General features: G+C 33.6%; 1 protein-coding gene across 1 annotated transcript; it reads right to left on the bottom strand.

Annotated features, from left to right (window-relative positions):
- Positions 1–6,623: 6,623 nt before the first annotated feature.
- On the bottom strand, positions 6,624–8,774 carry LOC11435345 (LRR receptor-like serine/threonine-protein kinase ERL1). The gene is made up of 3 exons (XM_003614225.3): positions 8,329–8,774; positions 7,360–7,484; positions 6,624–7,261 (listed from the first exon to the last, which is right to left on the bottom strand). The coding sequence occupies exons 1-3, from the start codon at positions 8,772–8,774 to the stop codon at positions 6,624–6,626; spliced, it is 1,209 nt and encodes a 402-aa protein (XP_003614273.3).
- Between the last annotated feature and the right edge of the window lie 403 nt (positions 8,775–9,177).

Genomic DNA, 9,177 nt, shown 5'->3' with positions numbered 1-9,177 from the left:
TGTTAATTCAAAGGTAATTGAAACATAAACTTAAATTGACGTTCCAGTTTTTCCCAAGGCAATGAAGGCCAAGTGATGAGCCCAATATTCCAAAAATTGTTAGTTTTCCTCCAAATTCATGAAATTGCTTTGATAATGTGATTCAAAATGCATTAAACAGAATGGAAAATGGATATTTGGGTTAAAATAGGCAGAGAATTGATGTTCACACATTTGGTTTGGCTAAGAAATGCCCCTCGGCAGTTAACTGCCGAAGTTTTAAAGAATCGGCTGCAGTTAACTGCCGAGGAATTTCAAACATGAAATTAAATAAGGAAATGCACATAAATTTTCCTTAATTAAATTTAATTCTTTAATCCTTTTAAGGAATTAAATTTAATTCTTTAATCCTTTTAAGGAATTAAACATAATTATTTTTACGATTTCATTCATATGATTTTGTTGCCATAAATGAAGAAATATGAGAGATGAATAATATCTGCAATCGGTAGTTAATGGGACCTAAAATGATGATTCAATAAAAAAAAATGCAACAACAAAAACGTTACAAATGATAGAATAATTATATTTGTAATTATTATTAATTAATTTCATTGATGTCTTCATTATTCATAGGTTTGACTGACCTATTATTACTTTATACTAATATTTCAATATTATTACTTTAATTTACATGAAAAACGCAACAACAAAAAATAAAAATGTTTGTCATCGGTAATTAATGTACCTAAAATGGTGATTCAATAAAAAAATGCAACAACAAAAAACATTTTAAATGATAGAATAATTATATTTGTAATTAATTTCATTGATGTCTGTCATTATTAATAGGTTTGACTAACCTATTATTACTTTATAATATTTTAGATACTATTCATCTCTCTTTCAAATGATTATATTTGTAATTATTCTATTAATAAAACCTCTTTTTTTTTTTATAGAAATAAAACGTCTTTTCTATTACTAGTAAGAAACGTGATCGAATAGTGCAATTGTTTGAAACGTACAAAATAATGATTGAAACATTCAAAATCAATAAATATTATTAATGACAATTTATGGTTTTTGTCAAAAAAAAAAAAGTACTTGTCTGTTCGGCCATCGTGAAGAACACTTCTATCAAACTGCCAAGGTCTCTCTAACAACAAATGACTAGCCTCCATTGGTACTACATCACACAAAACAACATCTTCATACTTACCTAATTTAAAACAAACCTCTACTTGTTTTTCTACATTTTCATTAAGTCATTGAAGTTTGTAAGGCTTTGGGTGATGTTTTGTTTCTAATTCCAATTTAGACACCAAGCGTGTACTAGCAACATTAGTACAACTACCTCCATCAATAATTAAAGAGCATACCTTCCCTTGAACAAGGCATCTTGTGTGGAAAATAGTTTCCCTTTGATTTGATTCCTCCTCTATAGCTTGATTTCCCAAAAACCTCCTAATCATGAAAAGTTCTCCACTTGGTATTTCTTCAGCCTCCTCTACAACATACACATCATGATTCTCTACCTCAATGTGTTCATTCTCCTCAATCATCATAGTTCGCTTTGTTGGACATTGAGAAGCTATGTGATCTTGACCTTGACATTTGAAACACTTAACACTTTTGTTAGTAGAAGTACTTTGATAAGGGTTTATTTGTATACCTTTAGGATCAGTCGTGAACTCCTTTGGAATTGATAACGAGGCTCCCTCATTCTCTGTTTTATCCTTCTAACTTGGCCTATTCTTTTGAGTTGTTTTTCCACTTTGATATAGCTTGATGTACCAAGTCATCCATTTCAACATAGTGATGAAATTCAACAATGTCACTAATGTCATGATTTAGACCATGAAGAAATCTAGCCATGGTTGCTTCATTGTCTTCCTCCACATTAGCTCTAATTTTTGCAATCTCCATCTCCTTGAAATATTGTTCAACATTTTTCGAACCTTGAGTAAGTCTTTGCAATTTGTTGTGCAAGTCTCTATGGTAATAGGAAGGCACAAACCTTCTCCTCATGATTCTCTTCATCTCATCCCAAGTATCAATCGGTTGTTCTCCATACCTCTTTCTTTCTTTGATCAATTGATACCACCATACTAAAGTATACTCTTTGAACTCAATGGAAGCAACCTGCACTTTTTCAACATTAGAGTAATAATGGCAATTAAAAATTTGTTCAATTTTAGTCTCCCATTCTAGGTATGCTTTCGGGTCACTCTTTCCAACAAAAGATGGGACTTTAATTTTTATGCCTCTTAAATTATTTTCCCTTGGTCTCCTTCTACGCCTCCTCTCATCCTCATCACCACTACCATCATTAGAATTTTGAGACCTTCTTTCTAATGAGCTTGAAATTGATCCTTCATAGGACAATAATCATAGTTCATCCACCTTCATGTTACTAATGTCTTGGGCTTCCTCAATGGCCGTGATTTTCATGTCAAATCTCTTTGGTAAAGATCTGAGGATTTTTCTAATGAGCTTTTCATCAGAAATTTTCTCTCCAAGTGAGTCAAACGAGTTAGCAATGTCAAGAATGTTCATGTAATAATCTTGTATGTTCTCATCCTCCATCATTTTTATATTTTCAAGCTTTGTAATGAGAAGTTGAAGTCTTGAACTTTTCAGTTTAGATGCACCTTCGTGAGTAGTTTTGAGAATTTCCCAAGCAACCTTGGCAACAGTGCATTGCTTGATCATTCTAAACATTTCTTGTCTACTCCATTGAAAATGGCATTCAAGGCTCTAGAGTTTTCAAGAGATGACTCGTCTTCAGTTGTAGTCCATTCTTCTTCTGATTTCAGAACAGCTGTCTTGTTTCCATCTTTATCAAGAGCCACAAGATGCTCCCAACCTTTCAGCACTGCCTTCCATGTCTTGCTATCAATGGATTTGAGAAAATTAATCATGCGTGATTTCCAATAATCATAGTTGGAGTCATCCAACAAAGGTGGTATGTTAATAAATCCTCATGCCTTGACCATTATGCTAGAAAGTATCTTCTCTGGATCTCACCCTAAAACAGGAAGGGTGCCTGCTCTGATGCTAATTGAAATTTTGGCTGGCTAGCAACAAAATGTTCTACGAGATGTTCCAACACTCGGAACAGATTACAGATGTTGAATGAGGTGTTTAGAACATCGTGCTAGCAGTGGACATAAATAAAACAACAAAATAAAAGACAAGAAAGTCAATGGCACAGTGAGTCTGTTAACCCAATTCGGTTCAACGTCACCTACTCTGGGGGCTACCAAGCGAGGAGGGAAATCCACTAGTGTAGTCCTTATTCTCTAGCTCTCAGCAAACTCCTCGTTTACACTAAAGACCTAGGACCTATCCGTCTTGACTTCAACCTAGGAACTCCTAGATCTGAGATCTCATCTCACTCCCTACAACCAATCACAGCTCTTGTGATTATCAAGTTATCAACACAACAAAAGATGAAGTAACCTTCAAACAAAACTACCTAACTTCGTGCTTCACAGCTTTGGAGTAGTACACAACTTACAACTCAATAAAAAAAACAGTATTTAACATGTATCAAGGTGATACATGAAAGGCTCACAATGAACAATGACTCAAAACTCTAAAAATGCACTAATCTTCAATGACGGCTTCGGTGAATGAGTTAGGTCTTGTAGTCTTGTATATATACCGCAGTAATATGGGTTATAATATCTTGTTGGGGCTTCAGAACAAAAGTAGATCCAAAAGCTGATCCACGTAACAAATATGGAAACTCCTAAAAAGTAGGAACATCTTTAGGAACAATCCAAACACATCCAAAGTTTCCTAAATTATTGTGACAACAATTTAGGAAATAACAAACCAACGTAACTGATTCTGTACCAAAAAGCACGCAGCTTGGCCAACAAGAAATAAGGCGTGGTTTCCTTAAAAAGATAAAGCGTGCATAAATCTTGGCACAACTTCAGGGTACACTGAACTGTGCTAGGATGTTGGAACATTGTATCCAACATCACACATGAATATTTGTTTTAGCAAAAATGAAGTCAACACATAAATATCCAACAAACATGATTGGTGAGAGTGCTTTGAGAAAGATTGATATCTTGCTTCGATGTGATAGTAACATGTTTTCTTTAGGAGAGCTTTGTATTTTTGTGTAAGCAGGGAGAGAGTGTTGTGTTTGCATTGTTTGTGATTTTTCTTCGTTCTTTTTCCCTCTCTGGTGTGTATGTGTATGGGTCAACATAGTTGTGTAAGAGAGATATCATATATAATGAGTGGTAAGGGAAACTCTGAATTAACTGATTCATTTACTTTTAGAAACTATTGCATTCTTTGTATCTTTCTTTGGCATAACCATAATAACGATGAATAAGTAATTTTCAAATTTCCCTTGCCACTCTATATATGTTACACTCTCTCTTACACAAAACTTTGACCCATACACACTAGAGAGTGAAAAAAAAGAAGAAAAATCACAAACAAGACAAGTACTCTCATCCTGCTATCACAACAATACACAACTCTCCTAAAGAAAAACATATTACTATCATGTCGAAAGCAAGATGTCAAACTTTCTTCGTGTACTCTCAGCAATCATGTTTTTTTTTTCTTCCTAATATTCTTCATAGACTACACAATCAAAATTTAAACCTCAAAAACTACGTTGTATAAATCCACAACAAACCTTATGGACAACCTTCACTGCCAATCCCATCTTGGGAACATAAATTTCACTAAACAACCTTGCTACGATTTTATCTGGAGTGATGATACTAGTCTTTGACGTTTAATCCTTGCTTATTCACCATTTTCAACTATACTCTTTTCCTCTTAAATTTATGTGATTTCATTAATCTTGGAGTTTCTCTTCAGCTGCATCAAGGATTAAAACAAGTTTTATTTTTTATTTTGGAAATTCTGTTCTCTTTTTCTAACAGATGTATGAATCATGATTGTACTACATCTGTCACGCGAATCACATAAGCTGTGATGATTTACAAATAATGGTTCAATAACAAATAATTTGGACTAATTTTGCAACACGAATAACAGCTCAAACACAAATAATTGATATGAGCATTGAAAAAGTTTGTATTGTCTTATATTTATTTTTTCATAATAACCAAGATCTATTTCGTATTTTAGGAACTGCAACTTTTTGCCAATGACACTGGAACATCATCTTTTGAGCAGGTTTTTTCATTATTGATGAGTAAAACCGCAAGTGCACGGTTCTACCGAAGTAGTAAAAAGAGAGTATCGTTTCAATGGGAGTTGTTCAATTCAATTAATTTTTATTGATGATTAGAAGAAAGTTCAGTTGTAAAGATTGGATTTTTAACGGTTGAAAAAAAATAATAAAAAACGCCTTGAGATTATTGGTTCATCTTGGTGACAAATCCTTCACAAACCAAACCCTAAACCTAAACTTTATATTGGACCTAATTTCTAAAGACAAGTTTCTCTTAACCCTATCACATCACCTTTTGGTTTAAGTGAGTGTGTTCATCTAGCAACCATGCTTATTCTCATGATTGATTGCTATCAGAATCCTTGAAGAATGAAACTTTATTTGTCTCAAGGTTTGCTAGACTATTCTCATGTTTCGCAATCCTGGTCTAATTTCACTTGTTCCAATATTTCGATGCCTCGCTTTGATATTTATGATGATGAATTAACAAATACTAACCCTCCGCTATCGCTTTATGAGTTTGGTATTTGTTAATTCATTATAAAAACGGTGAAATTAGATTAGAAAGTAGATTTATGTAAAATTAGGGTTCGAGGCTTGGTTTGATTAGGATTAGGTCATTAGACTCATCCAACAATCCCAAGACAAGAAGAATCTACTCACTTATGTTCATCGTAGACATAGAAGAGAAGAAGAATAACATAAATAAAATAACAAGAAAATAAAGGAAGAACTTTTATTAAGAAAGACAATTGCCACTATTGAATTCCAAGAACAAAAGATGATTTTACAAACTAGATGGCTGCTTTATTTATAGTCTAACATTGACTTGAGCCCCAAGAATTAAATCACTAAAGTGTTGCACAAGAAACCATGTGCTCTAGGTCAGAAATACTAAAATAGGCAGCTTGTCGAAGAAGCAAAAGCAGCAAAAGGGCAAAAGGGGGTGCGTCTATGCTATATTCTTGTACAAGATCTTCAATTTCTTTGCACAAGATATTTTTGTATGAGATCTTTATATTTTTGGCACGAAATAAAATAAACTCAAAAAAGGAAATATTTGTTCCTGAAGTAAAATAACCTGCAATTGAAGTAAAATAGCTCTAAAAGGAAATGAAAACATATTAAATCAAAATAAAATAAACTCAAATATTATATTAAAATAGCTAATTATCGACTCATTATTGACTCATCAATTATCAAACATTTTGGTGTTCCACAAACTCATGTAAAATGTTTCATAAAAACTTGACTCTGACTCCTCATCCTCAAACTCATTATCAAACACCAATGACAATCATGATTCATACATCATCCTCAAACCCTGGTAGTCTATTTATTTTTTCATAACAACCAAGATCTATTTTGGTGTTCGTATTGTCTCATTATCAAACACCAATGACACTTCCGGCTTCATGTAGGCGAGTTGCAGCCTACAATCCGAACTGAGGACGGGTTTTTGAAGTTAGCTCACCCTCGCGGGGTCGCGATCCTTTGTCCCGTCCATTGTAGCACGTGTGTCACCCAGGGCATAAGGGGCATGATGGAACATCATCTTTTGAGCAGGTTTTTCCGGTGGTTTTCCACAAAGATCGAGATTTCCTTCATAACTATATGCACCAAAGCTTTGTAACTGTGTTCCAATTGGTATTTCACCAATGAGATTATTGTGTGACAAATCCATCACACTTAAACTATCAATATGAGCCAGACTGTTAGGAATTTCACCGCAGAAACGATTCCTAGACAAATCAAGAAACTCTAGTGATTTCAAATTCCCAATGTCATACATTATTTCTCCACTCAAATTGTTCCTTGATAAACTCAAAGACACCAATCCGAATAGAGATCCGATTTCTTTTGGTACTTCTCTGGTTAAATTATTTCCCGACAGATCAATGCTCTTCAGAAGCAACTCAGGATTCTTGAACACGTCTTCTACGTCTTTCCACATGAGTGAAATGTAGTAATCATATCTGCTGCTAGTAATATTGTTATGATAGTTGTGACTTACATTATCAATCATAGTCATGCTCATACTTATTGCAGCCATAACACTGAAGTTGTGCAAACATTTTGGAATGTGGTCTGATAAATGATTTTCTGCGAGATCCAAAAGTTTTATCTGAGTAAGATAAAAAATCTGTGATGGTAAACTCAAGACCACCAATTGGTGTAGGTTTGCAATGTGCTTATGTTACCGAAGGATGTTGGAATCTCGCCTTGCAGTTCGTTGTTAGAAAGGTTGAGATATTCAAGAGAGTTCATTGTGTTACCAAAGTTATCTGGAATGTGACCTTGCAACAAATTATTTGACAGGTGAAGCCTATGAAGATTGGTTATGAAATTAAAAAGCCAATGGAATATAACTGATGATTTCAACATATTAAATGAGATATCGAGGGAGACGAGATCAGATAACAACTTTGAATTGGATGCAGATGGTAAGGGAATGTTTCTATCTGAAAGACTGCAGTTTCGAAGATAAAGCTTTTGATATTTGGTGGTGAAGTTGAAAATGAAATTATCTTGAGCTTCAATTGGTGTCAACTTATTATGAGAGAGGTCAAGGATCAAGAGAGAATGAAAGTTCATCAAACTCAAAGATGACAAAACAAACTTATTATTTGAAAGATAAAGCTCCTTTAAGTTAGAGGTGAAGTTGAATAGCCACTTAAAGGTTGATGATGTTAGCATATTAGAAGAGATATCAAGGATGGTAAGAGAAGAGGAAGTGTTGCAAAATGAATCAAACAAAGGAGAAATATTTATATCTAAAAGATCACACTCACTTACCCTCAATTCTCTTAAATTTGGAAGAATCTTACTCACCATTTTCAACCAGTGATTAGAATGGCCAATATTAAATGAACTCAAGCCAATATTTTTTAAATAGGAGCTTGTTTGAAATAGTTTTTGTTTTCAATTTTTGAAAAATATAAGTCCTCCTTTCACAATAGTTATCATTTTACATGTTTTAGTTTTAGTCCCCAAAATTAAAAAATTCAAAACAGTTTCCAAAACTGTAATTTTAAAAAATAGTTTAGCAAAAATGTTTTTAAAAACTAAAAAAGAGTTTTTGGGAAGTGTTTCAAACAAGCTCCCCAATCTTAAAAGGGATTATTCCATATTTTTCCTTATTAATTTTGAGATTAGAATTTCTACCTAACCATAGTGATTGCAACATCAAAAGCTCCCCAATCTTGAAAGGGATTGTTCTATCAAGTAAATTGTCTCCAAGATCAAGAAACTGCAGTTGTGCAAGATTTCCAAGTTGATAAGGGATTGCTCCTGAAAGAGAATTTCCTCCAAGGTTAAGATACTGTAGTTTTGCTAGATTTCCAAGTTCACAAGGGATTACTCCAACAAGATTGTTGCAACCAATTCCTTTCCACTTGCAACAATCTCTATTTTTCTCATCATCCCTCCATGTGGAAAGCATGCCATAATCATCTTGGTGGCCTTGTTTGAACCTTAAGAGTGCTTCTTTCTCCCTCTCTTTGCATTTTACTTCTTTAGTACTACTTGTTGAGTTGAAATATCCATGGATTGAACTTGCAGAATGCAACAAAATGAAAAACAAAGCATAACATAGTTTGAGAATATAATTTCCCATTCTATTGTTTTACTGATATGAATATCTTAAATGTAATAACGATTGTATTTCCACATATCAGATTCTATTGTTTTTTGATGTATCTCTAGTACTACATACCAATTAAAGGAAGGGATAGTTACATTTTTAGAAAGATAAATATAAATAATAATATTTTTAAATTAATCTTATCATTAAAACAGGTAGTTAGGTTCAAGCGAATGGTCTAACTCTAGCCAAGATTTAAGATAACGTTCCTGAGAATTAAATAATTAGTCCCCGTGAACATAGCTCAGTTGGCAGGGACAATGCATTATTATATGTAGGGGCCGGGGTTCGAATCCCGGACACCCCACTTATTCACTTTAAAAGTGAATTTCTAGCCACTAGGCTACCTGACCAAAAATAATAATAATTAAGACAA

This window comes from Medicago truncatula, chromosome 5 (assembly GCF_003473485.1).
Source record: "Medicago truncatula cultivar Jemalong A17 chromosome 5, MtrunA17r5.0-ANR, whole genome shotgun sequence".
Taxonomy (NCBI): Eukaryota; Viridiplantae; Streptophyta; class Magnoliopsida; order Fabales; family Fabaceae; genus Medicago; species Medicago truncatula.
Note: the sequence above shows the minus strand (reverse complement) of the source record. Positions and strands in the feature narration are given on the sequence as shown.

What these genes read in the sequence shown, in the direction of transcription:
- LOC11435345 (XM_003614225.3), bottom strand. Translation starts at nt 8,774, where the DNA reads ATGGGAAATTATATTCTCAAACTATGTTATGCTTTGTTTTTCATTTTG. An exon ending in TTGATGTTGCAATCACTATG is followed by an intron (nt 7,485 to 8,328) that starts GTTAGGTAGAAA and finishes CAATCTTCATAG; the next exon opens with GCTTCACCTGTCAAATAATT. An exon ending in CGAGATTCCAACATCCTTCG is followed by an intron (nt 7,262 to 7,359) that starts GTAACATAAGCA and finishes TGGATCTCGCAG; the next exon opens with AAAATCATTTATCAGACCAC.